The sequence below is a fragment of the Scylla paramamosain genome, chromosome 17 (genome assembly GCF_035594125.1).
Source record: "Scylla paramamosain isolate STU-SP2022 chromosome 17, ASM3559412v1, whole genome shotgun sequence".
NCBI lineage: Eukaryota > Metazoa > Arthropoda > Malacostraca > Decapoda > Portunidae > Scylla > Scylla paramamosain.
The window spans coordinates 13,975,001-13,993,522 of NC_087167.1; the positions used below are offsets into that span (position 1 = coordinate 13,975,001).

The 18,522-nt window shown below is 35.1% G+C and overlaps 1 protein-coding gene across 1 annotated transcript in view; it reads right to left on the minus strand.

Moving 5' to 3' along the window:
* Positions 1 to 5,097: 5,097 nt before the first annotated feature.
* LOC135108503 (polypyrimidine tract-binding protein 1-like) overlaps positions 5,098 to 18,522 on the minus strand; it is a 104,386-nt gene continuing 90,961 nt past the window's right edge. Inside the window, 5 exon segments of the mRNA XM_064019594.1 lie at positions 5,098 to 9,917; positions 11,150 to 11,213; positions 15,164 to 15,285; positions 16,461 to 16,633; positions 17,698 to 17,790. Of these exon segments, the coding sequence (XP_063875664.1) occupies positions 9,849 to 9,917; positions 11,150 to 11,213; positions 15,164 to 15,285; positions 16,461 to 16,633; positions 17,698 to 17,790 (521 nt within the window). The 3' untranslated portion in view covers positions 5,098 to 9,848.

Here is an 18,522-nt window from a genome sequence, read left to right on the forward strand (position 1 = left end):
GATAGGGTCAGGTGGGTGACGGAGCCGAGGGTCCGAGGCTGGTATGTAAGTGGTATTCTAGGGCACTTGAGAAGCTGAAGGCATCGCCGGCCGTCAAGGGAAAAACGTCATATATAGTACTTAGATGAAGACTACTTCTCAAAGACTGGACCAGGCGAACGTTTTTGAAGGACATATATGTATACATTTTTTTTTTTTTATGGGATTTACATATAGGTTGGATTTCCCTTCCTTTGACAAATCTGTAGCGTTACTTACCCATATCTACATGATGCGAACCTTTTGACAAATGTTTTTCGTAGCGCTTGTCAGTCCCTTTTGCTTTCGACTCTGTGGTGGAGTGACAAGATGTCGAGACTCCTTATCATTAATGGAGACCCTAATGTCAATGCGCCTGCCCACGAATCAAGGAAAAATGAGCTGTTAGATGTCTCCTGGTCTGAATCATTCTGGACTCCACCAAGAACCATCAGTTGGAAAATCTATGCGCTCATCAGCATGAGACCATATTGCGCACTTACAGAAACAGTCATATAATAATCAATTCCTTAAATGCTTGTAGTATAGAATAAATAACCTGACATTAATACTTGAAGTCTCCTGATATTTTGATCCACAACGCTTCTTACCTTATTCCTTCCTATTCAACTCAACTTTCCATCCTTTAATGTAAATTACGAGGGAAAAAAAATCTCAATGGTGAAAAACTTGTCTTAAATGGTTCCTTACTTGAAAGAGAGAGAGAGAGAGAGAGAGAGAGAGAGAGAGAGAGAGAGAGAGAGAGAGAGAGAGAGAGAGAAGCAACACGGGTACCCATGCCTCTTATGATATGAGAGTGAAGATTAATATATTTAGATTCACTGGAGATATATATATATATATATATATATATATATATATATATATATATATATATATATATATATATATATATATATATATATATATATATATATATAACTGGAGAGATAGAAAGAGAGAGAGAGAGAGAGAGAGAGAGAGAGAGAAAAAAAATTATATATATATATATATATATATATATATATATATATATATATATATATATATATATATATATATATATATATATATATATACAAGCTAAAATTAAATAAAAAATGTAGCTGGTCAAAACCACAGTTTTCAAACTCACATGAACTTTTCCATGCATACTTCTACTTTTCCTGCACTACTTCTACTTTAAACATGTCCACAAAATTCTTTTCACCCGTATATATTGCATTTTTTTTTTTTTTTCAAAGTTAAAGCTGGATTTCGATCTACAAGAAAATGAAAATATCTGATAATGCACAACGGTTCCAATTAAAAAAAAAAATAACAATAATAATAAAATAATAATAATAATAATAATAATAATAATAATAATAATAATAATAATGATAATAATAATAATAATAAAATATAGATATTCGGGAGCAAAAGCGCCTTTCATTTCACAGGGAGGGTCTTTAGATAAACAAACTTCGGGAAGTAAATGATACATTAGGTTCATATAAACTTATCATGTCCATATTTTCTTGAATTCTTTTTGTCTTTCAACTTTGTAACATTTTTTTTTATCGTTGTTTGCTAATTTTTCCTCCTCTAGTTACAAGGAAAGTTTTAAATAGTTCTCAAATAACACAAACTCCTTAGCTCTAAGTCCCTCCTGATATCAGAGGAGATGCATAGGTAAACATAATTTTAAACATGTTTTGAGTCAACATTGACCTTTTTTTTATTGTTTTGTTTTCTTAGATTCATCTGAATACTTCATGCTTTCGTTTTTCATTTTTGCATTACAACTATGTAACATCAAGAAAATTTTTTTTACCTGTGTAATACAGGTTTGAACCTGAGAGACATTGTCAACATCTTCCATCAAAAAAATTTCAGATAATGCACAAAGGTTCCTTAGTTAGAACCGAGAAAATATGCGTTTGTGGAAGCGCCTTTTGATATCTCAGACGATAGATGTGCATATGCCTCTATATTACATTCATGTGAACTTCGGGTTTATATTATAATTGCACTATTGTTTTCAACTTTGTAACAAGGACAATTTTTTTTCTACCTGTAAATTAGTTTTCCCAGGTCCAGACTTTAGAAGATTCATCAAAAATCTTATATATATATATATATATATATATATATATATATATATATATATATATATATATATATATATATATATATATATATATATATATATATATATATATATATATTATAAGTTAGAAGAAATAAGATTACAAGAGAAATATGGATGTAACTTATTCACATGGATCGATGGTTTTATTTTTGATGAATAATTTTGGTTTAACATTATTTCATAGATCTACACAATCCCTGTAAAGTGACTGTCACTGAAACATAGTCTCTATTTTAACTAAGGAACGTCTTTTTTTGCTTTTATGAGAGACCTGGGCTTCAAAAAAGTGAAAGAAATCTCTTCCAGTATTACAAGCAAAAATATGTAGAGTACAAAAATACCATGGGCCTAAATTTTCCTATGAAACAATGAGACGTTTCTGACTACCTGGATTTTGTTAAAAAAAAAGCTTGTTCCCCTATGCAATGTTCCTGTGATTTCAAAAGGGATCTTGAAATAATCAACACCCACATATTTTCTCTTACTTAAGGAACCTATATGCATTACCAGAGAATTTTTTTAGATTAAAAAAAGTTGACAATGAGGTCCAGACTTGATAAAAGGTAACAGAAATTTCAATAAAAATCAGAACAAGGTTCAAACAAGAAGTCTTTTTCTCAAATCTTATTTTTTCTGTATATGATTTCCTGTTCCAGTAATGTCAGACGACTTTATTTCTTGACATTTTGTTTCTTTTAATTAAGAAACCATTTTGTATTTCAGATTTTTTTTGCTGAAAATTTTTTTTCTTAAGATATGGACCTAAAGAAAAAAAGCCAATTTGGGAAAAAAAAAAATGAAAATAAAAAAAAACAGGAGTGCAAGAATACGATGTTCACAGCAGTCAATGAAATGTTTTGACTCCTTTGATGTTTAGAAATAGTTCTTCTTTATACACTATTTCTGTCAAAATAGACTTTCAACTTCTAAGTCAGGAATCTTTGTTAGGAATCTTTTTGCATTACCAGAGAAATTTTTTTTGAGATCTTAAGTTTTGTTTTTCCAGGGCCAGGGCCTGAAAAAGTAAAACTTTTCAGGTATAATACATTTTTCCAGCATTACAAAATTAAAAACAGTAATAATATGATCTAAAATGTTCAGAAATCAATAAAATGACTCAATTTTTCAAAATTAATTCCTTCTATGCACCATTCCTGTGACTTCAAGACAGATACCAACAAATTTCCTCTTTCAACTAAGGAGTCTTTTTTGCATTATAAGAGGATATTTTTGCAAACTTTTTATTTTTTTATTTTTTTGAGGTTCAGACCTGATAAAAATGAGTACAAATGTTCTTACAAGTACCACTGGTTTCTCCATTCTGGAATAATTTCTTATGGTGTGTGGAAGACTTGGAGAGGAGTTTTAACTAGTGTCATCCTGAGAACATATCCAAATAATCCAGAAATGTATCAAGGGAAACACTGAGGATTTAGTTTTCATTGTGATTGCTAGTAAAGACAACACTTCATATACAAATCTGTTTAATATCTCTAATGAAATCTTCCATTCACTAGCAAATAGTTTCACCTTCAGAAGATTCACAAATTTCCAGAGCTAGAAGTGTACAAAGTGTATTCTTTTATTGTCATGTTTACTGTTTGTTGTGCCAGGCCCATGGCTGCATTGTTGGATTTTACCTGTGGCAAGCTAACAAAGCTTCACCTCTGGCAAGACAGCCAGATTTCTTGCCCTGGTCCTTGATCTTGTATCTTACACCAAGTCGGTCATTAACATAAGCCATTAATAGTATCAAATGAAAAATTTCAATTGGTTCAGTATCTAGGTGTCTCGTCAAGATCACACAAGACACTGAATCACTGCTACTGCTTCAGTCATGTTAACAGTATGGAGGCATGTCTGAGATGGCATCCTTACCCTTATTCCATCTCACGTCTTAACCCTAGCCAAGTAATACAACACAGACAAAGTCTGACAAGTATGGATGTGCCCAAAATGCAATAAATAACATTACTACTGTATCCTAATACTGCCATAGTGCATTATTATTGTGAAAGTGCCACGTTACCTCTTATGGCATCTATAAAATTGGACAATAGATCATAATATCCGATGTGCAAGTTCTCCTTGTCTGAAGTTTTTGCAGAACAAAGCCCCTGCGTATGATGAGACCCTAGGATAATCCACCACTAGCAACCTAGCAACACAATCTGCAGACAGAAGGTTAGAGTCCTGTGCATCTAACCCTGGGATTCTCAAAATATTAATACCTGGGAACCTAAGAAAGGTCAATAGTTGTGGTGCATATATATCATATCTGGTTAATTATCTGAACTCTGCTAAACCTTAGAACACATATCTTGTCGCATTAGATCCTATGTCTCCGAGTAAGGGGTCATATCCAACCACAGCCCTGAGAGAACAAGAAAAGAAGAGTGCTGAGCAAAATGTGCTGATCCAGAGGCTCCCATATTTATTGTGTAGCATGTGAAGGTTATGAAATAATAATGGTCTTATTAAAGTGGGAAACCTATTCAAAGATATAAGATCTATTATGAAAACTGGACAAACACAGTCATAAATCTTCTAAGAAGGAAATTGTGCTAAAAGTAAAAACAAAGAGAAAATAAAAATGAAGTTAGGGTCATGCTCTCCTTATTGAAGCTTCCAGTATATGGATCATAAGAAGTAATGAAGTATCTTCAGAAACAAGTGGCAACCAATCACCATACAAGATAGTATCAGCAGACTGAATGAAGGCATATTTGTAATTTCAGAGTGATGGATGTAGGAAGACTCCGCAGCTTAAAACAAGCAGAGATAATAGTAATCAAAAAGTGTCAGTGGTGTCCTCACAACAGAATAGCACATTTCACAAAAAGGTTGTGAGACTGCAGTGTAGAAGGACTCATGGTTATCATTAGGAGAACAGATGGGCACTGCAGAAGTTGGTGTTTGAAGGAAGGGTGGAAAAAGAACAAGAATTAGAGTAGATATGTAGGCTTTATGTTGTCAACCAAGCACCTCTACAATGAAATACAAATACAGCTGAGTAGTAGTAGTAGTAGTAGTAATAGAATGGAACAGTGATATGACTAACACACCAAGTAGTAGTACATGAGAGTGGTACATTTACAAACACATATAAGAGAAATGTATGCAGGATCAAGTGATAGTAAGATACAGCTGGTATAGGAGGCAGGAATAGTGGCTAGTGTTCTAGAGACATGGCCAGGTGACACTAGGGAACTAACTTGGTAACCCTTGGCAATTTGACAAAAGCTTAGTCAATATCAGGCCACAGGAGTTACCAACAAAAATGTATATACATACAAAATAAACTTGAAAAACCAAGAGGAAAAAAAATGGTCCACGAGAAAACTCAAAAGGCAAAATGGTCAATCTTAGCCTCAAAAAAATTTTCTCTCAAGGTGTCATGGTCAATCAAGACAAAATAAAACTCATTCTTAAACCAAGGAACAATTCCAGTACAGTTTATCATGACAGCTTGAGAACTATGAAAAAATAAGGCTCACACAAATAATAAAGTGAATACAGAACAAGGTTAGTGGCCTAGCATGACCCAAACCGACCTAGCATTAATGTTGAGAGAAGAGAGAGAGAGGAGACAGAGCAGGATATACAGGGGCTGAAAAGATGAGGTACCATTAGCTCTAAACACATCATTAACAGAGCAGTAGAGTAGAGAAGTTATTTTCTGAAATATTTTAAGACCTTTTCCAAATAAATCAACAGCCAAGTGTTGAATGTGTGGATAGAGAGAGATACGTTTTCAAAAGCAACGCGAGGGCAAGAGAAGAGAGAAAACAGCAGCAGTAGCAGCAGAGTAGTAGGCATTAGTGTTCATTATCCTGACCTTACAAAATAGCCTCTAGCCTAGACACAATGGGGCAACCATAATCTGATGCACACTTCTGGAGGTGCAGCCACCAAAGAGCTTGCCTGCGACTCCTAAAGAACACCATCGCACTGACCTCGGCCTCACTTGGAGGGAGATTCTTTCGCAGTGGTTTGCTATTTGCCCTCCCTACTAGGTCTTAAGTGATATACACTTCTATCGAAATACATATTTATTACAAAATGATAATGCTTAAACACAGTACCTGGCTCATGTTGTTCAGATCCATCCACATAGACAAATATGGTGTCTGTTGGCCTAATACCATGACAGTCCATAAAGGAGCTAGCATTGTCAACACAAAATACAGATTCATATCATCCTGGAATAAGATGCAGAATTATGCATGAACACTCATCATTTCCACATTCACAATAAAAACAATTAATGTAAAACCGTTTGGATTTCAAGAATACAGATTAATACATGAAGTTATTGTGGGCCTTACCAAAGAAGGTGCAAAAGGAGAGTTGGTCTAGCACCCTACCCATAGCTGTGCCTACCCCTCCCCCGTTGTTGTGCCTGAGCTGTGCGGGGACACATTTCATTCTTTTCTCATTAGTCATTTACAAAGTAGCCTCCTGTGAATTTTCTCTGGGGGGTTGATTATTTTCTATCAGATAAGAGCCCTAACAGCCAGGAGATGAAGGAGAGGTGGGTCTGGTGAGTGAGCGAGCACTGACAGGTAAAAAGATGCAAAGCTGGTCAAGGCACAACTCAGCTGTCTTTCTGGCGATGGTGATCCCTCCAGAGTTTATGATCCGTTTCCCAAGCATGGGACTGCATCTGTTGTTTCAGTAGATGTAATGCGGGAGTGGCACCAGGTTCAAGCCCTACTGTTCTAAATACATTTATAGCCAAATTGAAATTTCTTGAAATTCAAATTTATAAAATTTACGAGTTTTGTGCAAATTAAAACAAATCAAGTATGCATTCAGTAGGTGGGCAAAACCTGGGGAGCACATCTGAATGATATTTATAGGTACAATTGCAAGAGTAGTTAAGTATACAAGTTGGTTACATCAAAGCAGTGGGAAAAGAGAAAATTACACACTTCTAAGAAATATTACAATATTAGAAGAGTAAATGTAAAGGTACTTTGTTCCCTCCAAATACAAGTATGAGGCACAAAACTTCTAGGCCTTTTTCTCAAGTGTTTCAGTAAATACATGAAACAGCTCAGATGTTATCAGTGGTCATTTTGGGAAGTGCGTGCAGGCAAGATAACCCCCGTAAGTCAAATGGATCAACTGGGCTGTGGCCTTTAAAATGGTCTCTGGAAGAGGGTTGTGGTAGGGCAAGATATTGCCACAGGAAAATTGAATTAGTATGAACTAGTGAGACCCTTAAGATTAACTTGAGAAAGAGACCATCAGCTAGATTGAATCTTCTAAAATGGAGAAAGAGGATGACGTTCTTTTACTTTCATCATCATGACATACACTTGATTTAAACAGGAAATACAAGTTCTACACATGTAGATGTAAAAATAGTTGCTTGACTGCACCCAAGGAAGTTGGAGTAGGTCGAATTGGTGAATACAAGGACGCAGCAGGTTTAGGCAGAAAGTACAGGGTACAACATTCTCCTCACTATATCGCATCAGTGAAGTATGTCCGAGCTGACCAATGACCGACGTGTGCCACACTGTGAATATCACATAGAAAGGCACCACAGTTGTACAAAAATAGTCTCTGAAACTGATATGTGCAAATTAGTGTTTACTAGCCTTCCCAGTGTGGTCCAATTTAGCAGATGATCAAGTGCTACTCAATGGTCTTGAAGAGAGCACAACCTCACCCAAGCTCCTAATCAGCTTTACAAAATATATTTCAACTACTCTACTTGGCAAACATGTGCCCAGAGATACGAGTAGCCCACTCGCATAAAGGTCTTCTTGAATACTGTGTAGACCTTCTGTACCACACTAGATGCCTAAGAAGTTTTCTGGGATTGTCTCGCCGCAAGTTTCAGACAGATGGGACACTAGTGTTTGGTTGTCAGGGGGGGCAGGGACACTTGTTTCAGTTTACTTAAAAGCCTGTAGAAATACTGCAACATGATTTTAGGGTAAAGCGTAAGGACAGAAACCTCAACATTCTACTGTGTACGAGGGTCTTAGCCTAAAGGCTTTTAGATGACAAGCAGCAGACTGTAAGATGCAAACTGTTGTTATTACGAATGCTAAAGTGTACTGCCTTGCCCTCCAGCAACCAGCTATGAGATACTGCCAACTTCCTGGGTGCATGGCTCAACCTTTGTGCTTCTTGCATTTTTTTAGGTAATTTTTGGATAAATAACAAATAATACTTTGTATATCATCATTATAATAAAAGCTAATCAAATTTCCTATTGGCTACATACACTGAACAACAATTAATGAATGCCATGACTTTGGGGGGGAAGAGCCCACCCACAGGCTGGCCAGGTGGCAGAGAGGGGTGGGGGAGAAGCCCGCTCAGGTACAGTCCGCTCACTGACCCGAGCTGCTGTGATACCCTTGGCAAACCCAGAGTCAACCAGTGTTGTCAACAAGTTAGCACAAGGTAAACCAACTTCAAACTTCACATACCTTTATTACCTATGGACAGACGTTCAACTCCATAGGCTACCTTACAGGAAACCTACACCAAGCCACCTATACTCATGGCTACAGCTGCAGTCTCCTCTGTTTGCCCTCTCATCAAGGATCCATAGACCCATATTTGCTTGTTACAAGCACACTCTCAATCAATCCCACAAGCTGCTCAAGGTACAGGAGGACAATAATGATTGGTAACAGCTGTTCCAGTCACTGCTTTCATTAAAACTGGGCACAACAACCACAGCCCCTGTCTGCCTACCCTACAAACACTGGAATCATCGAGCAAATGTAAAGAAGACTTTTCAAAGTTGGAATGATCAAGAGAAAAAATCCCAGACGGAAGGTGATTAAGAAAAGTATTGGTATCAGTTTACACTTTGGAGACGTCAAAAATGCAAAAATATATGCTTTCATAACACTGATACTGTAAGATAAGTTACCATATTAACATTTCTATAATAAATCCTCCATTTTGTCTGAAAATATGGATAGTAAGAATTTGAATGGCTACTTTTCATAAATAATAATAATTTTGCCTCATCTCTTCTCCCCTAATTTCAATTTATCTTACACAATCTAGCTCTAACATGCATCACTTGCAAAACACTTAAAATAAAAAGAGCTACCTTTTTAAAAGAATCAATTCTGGCTCATGCTAGCTGAGGTTTTAACACTAATTCCTTGGCAATCTCAGAGAGCACGAGGATCCACTGTGATAATACTAGTACCAGAGGTCTACTCACCCACTAGAGGGGCAAGACTACCCCTAATACTGTGTAAACCTTCACCTTACATACAAAAAGACATTCAGGCTGTCTGGCAGAATTTACTTCTAGCAGAATGTACATAGGTATTGGTCACCCAATTACCCAAACATTTGTGGGTATACAAAATAAACCAAACTCCAAATTGAGTTCCATTGTCAAAAGTGTATCGTCCTGAATTCAGCTCATTTATCATCTCTCTCACTTGTACGTAAATATTTCTAGGTCCTGCCTCCTTATAGTGTAACACATTTGGTTAAGCTAGGTATAATTATATTAATAAAAATGCCATGCCCTAAGGTAAAAAAAGTCGATACCACTGAGGTGGCCGACAAGTGGGATGCTGTCCTGGGATCTTTCTTCTCTTCTCAGACCTGTGTCTCAGATGGCCCTGAGGTACTTGGTATCCCGCAGGAGTTTGATCCCTAGGTACGGTATCCCTCAACCTGCCTTCCATGGTTGGCTTGTCTAAATGGTACTCTTGCTGAAGCTCACACGCAGGTGAGAAGAGTCGCTCAGTTGGAAGTTGTGCATTTTCTGTAAAATGAATAAAAACATTAATTGAGTGAATAACAAAATATATTCTCAAAAAAGTAATTGCAATGAAAAAAAAAAAAAAAATCTGCATAAAAAAAACAAAGCAGTCTTCCCAGTTTCCATGAAACAAAAGCAATTCTTACTTTTTCCATCTGCAAACTGGACAGTACAGGTATCTCAAGAGAAAATCTTGTCTAACAAAGGAGGATTCATGCAGTTATCAAGGCTAAATAAAGGAACAATAACCATGAAAAAGCGGAAGAGTAGAAAAGTAGAAGAAAACATATGCACCACTGGAAGACCAAGGAAGAGTGGTGAGTCTGCTATTGCTGATAAGATAAAAGTATATGATTCCACCCAATTTATGAGTGCTGAAAAAAAAAAAGATGAGTAATGCTTTGAACAGCATGTCAGGAAGCAGCATACACCACACACTGATATTGAAATCTCCCATTTGTAGCGAGCATCCGGGAAGAGGATTGTCGAAGGTTGCAAAAAGCAATATTCACTTATGAACTTCCCTGCACAATTCCTAGTAAAGGTGAGTCAGAAAATTCTCCAAGTAGTTAAAGTAGGAAAGTGTTACTTAAGAACCCAAGTTAGTTATTTGAAAGACTGTGTTCAATTGTCAAATAAAAAAAGAGTTAAGTTTTGAGGTACTGAACATAACAAGAACACCTGAAGTTCAATACTTCCTAACAAATATAAATGTAACCTCTTTGGGAAGGGATAGACAATGAAAAAATGCACAAAGTTATTACAATGCGAGTGGATAGGACTGTTTGACCAAGATGAACACTGATGACAATTACATATAAAAGAAAACACTAAACTGGATGTGGAATTCAAGTCGGGTACACTGCTAGCTTTACTAAGCCATGGATGACAGTAAAATTAAATATCTTTCTTTACAGGACAGGCTGCAATTATTCTGATATCAAAACAGAATAAACAGTACAATTCCCATTCATCCCTTGTATGTTTTTAGATAACTGTTGTATAACTGTAACAAATGTCTTGACTGATTGACTACCACTGCTAAATCAAGACACTACAAACAGAGGCATGGCACAAAAACACAACATATCATACTATTCACAAAATAATGAATGATTTCTGTATTCCCAGCAGCTGTTTAAATCTTACCTCACATCAATTAATGAAAAGAAGAATAGAGTGGAGATTTACAGGAAAGATTTCCCTCAGTCAATACATACAAACATAATACTTACAATGAGTGCACCAATGGCTTCCTCAACTGAACCAAGCTGAATCAAGGCCATCTTCCTGTCCTTACTGAAATAGATTTGGTACATTAATGGAAAATACTTTAATTCAAGATGTTTTATCTTAGCAATTCCAATTTTGTTTTTTAAAGTGCATATTTTTTTCATATATAATTCTAACCTGTGCAAGTCTTTTAATGTGGAATGGTATGCCTGTAGTGTGATGTGCATGTAGTGTTGAGGTGTCATTGTGTGTATTTTCTCTTACTTAAGATGTGCAAGGTATGCAAGAGTCAATTATTAGATTTTTATCCCTTTGCAATGAGTTTGTTAAGTTAATTTGGGCAGGAGGTTTAAATGCTTATATAAAGCAGTCTTTCACTTAACAATGACCATCTGATACTGCAGAATAATAAGAGTAGCGATTAACCAGTGTTTATAAAATATGTTTGATGGTTCGTGTGTGCTTGTTACAATACTCATTGCATTAAAATATGATGATGAAAATGTTAAGGTATTTTTCTTAATAACTTTGAGAAACAAGGCAAAACATCTTCAGAAACACTATGAAACATTGATAAAGCCTTTCTATTTCCAAAGACAATTTGAAGTCTTGTTACTTGTACACAAATTTGTATTTTGTGTATGCCCAGCACCAGCAAACTTTTTAAATGCAAAAATCTAATTATTCCTGACTGTTTCACATATGTTTAAAAATTTCAATGTAAATGATTGATCAAACTCTGCACACTGTATATATCCAATGTGTAACAATACAGCGATAAGCTTCTTGAAACTAGAGTAAGTGTTGAAGCACAAGGAATCTTGAATAAGAATCCTATTACAAGGATAGCAATTAGCTGATAATTCCAGCCCCCATCCTTTTTTGTCGCCATGTTAATCATAATTTTTCTTTAAATTCTACCCCACTGTGCAGTCTGTACCAAGAAATCATAAGATAATGCAACATTGCTGTTTGTGACTAATTAAGGAAATTGGTGATGACATCAATGAACACAGAGCTTTTCAAACTTGGCCTAAGTCCATAAATTCCTCACTGCTGTCACACTAGGTGAACAGATAGCCACTAAGGTATATTATGGTATATGCAATAAATAACAACAGAGTTCATGCATTTGGCAATGTGACAATGCACATCCTCACATCTAATACATAATCTGCTCTATCCTTTATCACTTCAAATTTAAGTAATATGCAAATAGGATGTGAAGTGAGGATTTAGGTAAACTGATGTGAAGGTAACTGGTGATGAATGTGTATGAATCGAGGTGGTGCTGGTTATGTAACCAAGAATTTCTGATGAATGATGTGTTGACTGTCATTAGTCTTAAGCAGAAGGCAGAATGAATTCATGTATTTACTAAGAACAACCAACTGTGTATAGTAACGTTTATATATATATATATATATATATATATATATATATATATATATATATATATATATATATATATATATATATATATATATATATATACACACGTATTCTTATTTCAAATTTCAATTCTTAGAACTTTAGCACTTCATATCCACCCTAACTTATATGATACTACCAGATTTTCCCAGCACTCTCAGCATCAAAAATTAACCTGCAGTAAAACGGAAATAATACTTGGAAAATTAAAAACTTAACAAACAATTCCTTCCAGCTATTAGAGAGTTAGTAATAATAATATAAAATATCCATCCCAATCACAACTGATGATTGACAGCCCAGCCACTGAGACAAAGACAACAGTTTTATGACAAGTAATCAGTAATAGTATCACTTCCCTGTTATGTGCAAGACTACCCTCTACTTTAATGACCTTCCATTCTTATATACTTTTCATTCAGATGATGATATACATAGCATTCTAGAAAACTAAAGTTTTTTGATAATGATGAAAATTAAGCCACAATGAAATTATGGTAAAAATGGAAATCCATGTGAATTCACTAACAATGTGATAATCTTTATTTCCAAAACTAAGGTGGTTGTCATTTAATGTCATGGTTTCACTTGTTGGTTTATAGAATGTGGATGCCTTTGGTACAAATCAAAGTTTAAAAACTGTGTATAATGAAGAATTACGAATATGCTCTACTATAGATTATATACAGAATATTTTGCTATATCAGTCTGTTTGTCCACCACATCACATGCTGTTGTTGTCACTTTAGGATGAAAGCCATCTTACATTTGCCATCTTGTCAGATTTTTTTTTTTTTTCCCCATCTATGTGTTTCTAGTGTATAAAGCACATGTAGGACTCAACGAGGACTTCACTTTCTGAGCGTGCATGTCAAGATAAAAACACTGGTTTGCAAAATTCAATGAATATGAAACATACCTACAAGAACAAAAGCATGTGAGCATGAATGAAGATTGCGAATGAAATAAAGAACCAAGATCTGTGACTTCTAATGGTACAATGATCTTGTGCCTCTATGATGTTACGTGAATTTTCCCCTAATTTTCACTTCCAACTGGGCAAATTGCTTACCTAAAAAAAATTGTGCCTTTAATGGTGCTGTATTTTATAATATATGACAGCATAGTCTTCACAAACATTGTTTTAAAGATAAGCAAGTACAATTTAAATTTTCCTATTAAAATTTTTAGAATTCAATGACAAATAAAGATTCCATTATGACTGGTCAGATGTCAAGTCGTTGAAGCATTATGAATAAAGGATATGTGCTGTTATGAACTGATCACAAGTTTTGACAGAGAGCTTGGAGTTTTGTTTGGTATATGTTTCCTGAAGACCCTAAGACTGTTATCAGAAGGTATGTATCTTCATGGGTGATGTGTATAAGTATTGGGTATAGTATGGTGAATGTGTACAGTTTCTGTTGGTTTGTGAACCTCACTGCTGGAGCATCTTTGACACTAACAATGGTGTCTTCACAAGGCCTGTAGGCGTTCCTGTCTGCTCCTCAGTCTCTCCCGCATCTCTCGCATCTTCCTTGATGTTCGAGGCATGTCTGCATTTAAAAAAGAGAAAGCTCCTCTGAATAAGAAAAAGCGGGAGAAAAGCAAAACTCCTATGAGCTTTGCAATGACTTCCTCCTCCTTTGATAGCCTGTTAATTTAAGGGAGCCTCGGGGAGGGTTGACACTACTTGGCTACAAACATCCATGAGATTTTAATGATAATCAATATTATCAATGCAATTTTGTCTATATCAAAAGATAGCATCAGCTATTCCACAGCTTACATGACAATAAGTGGGAGCATTTTTATCTATCTGCCGTGAGGCTCAAACAGGATTAGAAATTGAAGGAAACATCTGTAATGAATATATGGGAAGAAAATTTGGAGGGAATGTTGCCAAATGGTCAAGCTCAACTGATCAGTTAAAAGAAAATCCATGAGGGATTCTTCACCCCCAAAACTCCCAAAAGTGCTCGTTGAGTCCTTAAGGGTTCAGAGGATGACAACTATTCAGAGACACTCAAACCAAGTGGATAAAAATATATAAACATATAAATAAGTAAATAAGTAAATAAATAAATAAAATAATAAATAGTTCAAATGAAAAAGGTTTTTGTCAGCCAGTCCATCAATGCATCACACCACATGCCACCACATAAATAACTGAACATCTCCCCATAGTCTGTCTTAACACTTATTGTACTTCTATGATGTCAAAAATGTTAGTAGGTGGATGATAATTACTTCATGATCTTGTTCATACATGGCAGTTTCTTACTATACTTCACCTAAACACTTAAATGTATTCATCAAGTGAAATTTGTCCTTGCTAAGATAACCAATTTGTGGTATGTTTCAAATAGTGGGATACTAAATACAAAAGCTGATCCCAAACTGTATGCATATATACTATTATATATATAATATATATATATATATATATATATATATATATATATATATATATATATATATATATATATACACAAGTTTACTTAAAAAGTCAAGAAAAATAAAAAATAAAATAAATAAATAAATAAATAAATAAAAAACAGCAACACCTACTTAATGATACTTACGGGAAGAACTTGAATGCCTTGACAACAGCACCAGCCTGAGTGAAGGCTTCCTTGATCTGTTCTTCATCAACAGTGGGCGGGATGTTGGACAGATGAAGAGTAGCACTTGGGGGGTAAATGTTCTGAAATTATAAACAATAATTAAATTTTGCATGTGGAATAAGACTGACAAAGAAGAGAAACATTCTGGAATGAAAACAGTTGCTAAGGTGTAACTATACATAACATGTAAATGATGCTACATAGCTGACCCTCCCACATTGCAGAAAGTCAAGGATATACTTATGGGGTATGATTGTATGAGTAATTCCATATGTGTGGGACCTTGCCTTGTCTACCCATAACTGTAGCAGTCAGCTTGGTATACAGATAGATTAGCACCCATTAATGTCAAGGGAAAATCCACAGCAGTTATGAATGCTGACAATACCCACGGAAATGTCTGGTGATAAATTTTTGTACACACATAATATACCACAATTTATTTTAGGAGGATATTTGCTGATATTGGCATAAATCTCTAAACATGCCTTTACAAATTCAATAAAAACACTAGAACCTCCCTCCACCACAATGTGAAGTATGGTAAAAACAATTATTGAGCATGCATGAGCACACACACTGATGACTGACCCTCATAGCATTCCAGAAAATATCACCATCATGAGAGAGAGAGAGAGAGAGAGAGAGAGAGAGAGAGAGAGAGAGAGAGAGAGAGAGAGAGAGAGAGAGAGAGAGAGAGAGAGAGAGAGAGAGAGAGAGAGAGAGAGAGAGAGAGAGAGAGAGAGAGAGAGAGAGAGAGAGAGAGAGAGAGAGAGAGAGAGAGAGAGAGAGAGACTTACAATGCAATTCCAAAGGGAGAAAAAAAGATAACCAAATTAGTTTCTGAGTTGTCTTAACATTACTTTTCTGAAACCATTCAAGCTGTAAGCTGGAATAAACAGAATAATAAAGTGAATCACAGGGTTTGCTAATAAAGATATTGAATGGGTGAAGACACTGGTCAACTCCTGCATTTGTGAGGTGGGTAAAATAGGGGTGAGAATAAGTACAATGCCTTATGCAGTGATTCCATGGGAGGAGAGAAGTGTGCCATTGAAGTTCCAAAGAGCAGAATGATATAAAAGAGTAACAGATGCAACATTACAGCCATCACAGTCAAGAAAAGTTTGTTGCAGGAAAGGGATCAATGAGACAAAAGTATTTTTGACATCTCCCAATTTAGGAGAGCTGTGAGAGTATACCCTTCTGTATGTTTAAAGACAAAGGGAACATAACTCTCAACGTATAAACATACCTGGTAGTTCTTGGAGCCTGGCTTTTTGAAGCGGTGCAGAGGAGAATTGCTGTAATCCTTTGTGAGGCCTGCATCAGGCTGACCTTCCTTAGGAAGCTGCACTGTCTGGTGCTTGCTCAGTGTCACACGGATCTGCTTACCCCATGTCTTCATCTTGTCCAGATGAGAGATTGCTGAAATAATAGTTTTGTGAAAAACATTGGGCCACCATTGTGAATGATAAAAAGGTATCATGTCATTATCCATTCTAAATTTGTGCTAAATAAACACATGTGTATGGCATTATCAAACTTGATCACTAGTCAATAAATCTACTTTTAAAGACAATCTGCTCAACTATTTGACAGTTTTTTTTTATTCTATAATTTTTTTCCTAACATATCAAGTTACAAGACTTTTTTTCTAGTGGATATATTGCAGTGTTTGTGCTTTAACCCTGTTTCATCTTTCCAGGCTTCATAAATGCTTTTATGTCATCCTTGTTTGTTTAGTGTTGTATGATGTTTAGCAGTCTCTTGAAAAAACTTTAGATATGTGGTCACTCTGGACCACTTCAACTCAAGGCTTAGGAAAGTTCTTTTGGTGACAGAAAAAAAATAGTAGCTTAGTGTATGGATGGGTAACTCTAATGTGATATTCAAGGAATAATAAAAGTATGAAAAACTGTTACTTAAGATGTAGTAAAAATGCAACAATCTTCTCATGACTAAATTCTGCATATGATTAATCACAGCACAGATTGGGTACATGAAAGCTGTACCAAGATGTAACTCAGCAATGAATGTGCTTAACACAAGCTGAACATTGTAGTTCACATCACTTACCGAGTACACACTACACAACCAAAAACTGAGAAAGTGATGGTGGCAATCTCTTGACTGCAACTTGAAAACTTGTTAATGTAATAAATAAATAAATAAATAAATAAATAAATAAATAAATAAATAAATAAACAAATAAATAATAACATTAACTAATTAATTAAAATGAAAATAAAAAAAATAAAATAAAAATAAAAATAAATAAAAATGAGTAAAATAAATAAATAAATAAATAAATAAATAAATAAATAAATAAATAAAGAACAAAATAAATTAAAAATAAATACATAAGTAAAGAATAAAAAAAATCTTGAGAACATAGATCATGCTAATATCAATGTTAATGCATTACAGTCAATAACCTAACATGATACATAAAACATTAATCTCTGGGAAAAATATTATATGGCACTAACCCAGCTGTGTCTGATGGGGCTCAGACATCTGCACCAGGGCATTATCCTTCTTGTTGAAGAGAATCTTGACCCTCTGAACATCTCCATACACCCCTGCAAAGTACACCACCAGAGGAGAGGTTACTTACAAGCATGAGGCAACATGTACCATCCACAGCTCAGCTACAAAGGAAATCGGGCTGCCTGTATCAGGTACAAAATATAAAAAAGTAGCACAACCTTCATACTTAACTATCAATCTGGAAGAAAAGGCTGACCTGTCAATTGTACACAAGAATTTACAAACATTTCCTTGCAACTCATGATTTCAAAACATTCTTACAACTCCTCTTATGCAGCTTTTCTGTAATAATTACCAAGGATATGTCTTCTACAAATTATCACTTGGTGGGAAAAAATGAACTGCAAACCAAACCCTTCAGAGTAGGCCATCCCATGGAGCAGTCAAGGCAGTATAACACATATGCTACTATGTACACATTAAGTTTTGGTTATTAGAAAAGCAATAATTTTCCACATCTTGATTTGGGAATGAAGAGAAGAAAATGAAAAATATCAAGCCTATAAAAACACAAATGCTACTGAAGATTAAATTAGTGACAGAACATATCACTTGTGAGGTCTCAAGGAGGGATACATATTTACAGTTTTCACGAAGTCCATGCATTAAGAGGATATTGGAAATTTTAACATGGAATGAATAAAAAAAATGTGTGGATATATATATATATATACACATATATGTATATATAATGGAAGTGACAATCAATGAACTTTAAAACTCATATTATAATGCTCAACTTCTGAAGAAGAAATTATTTACTT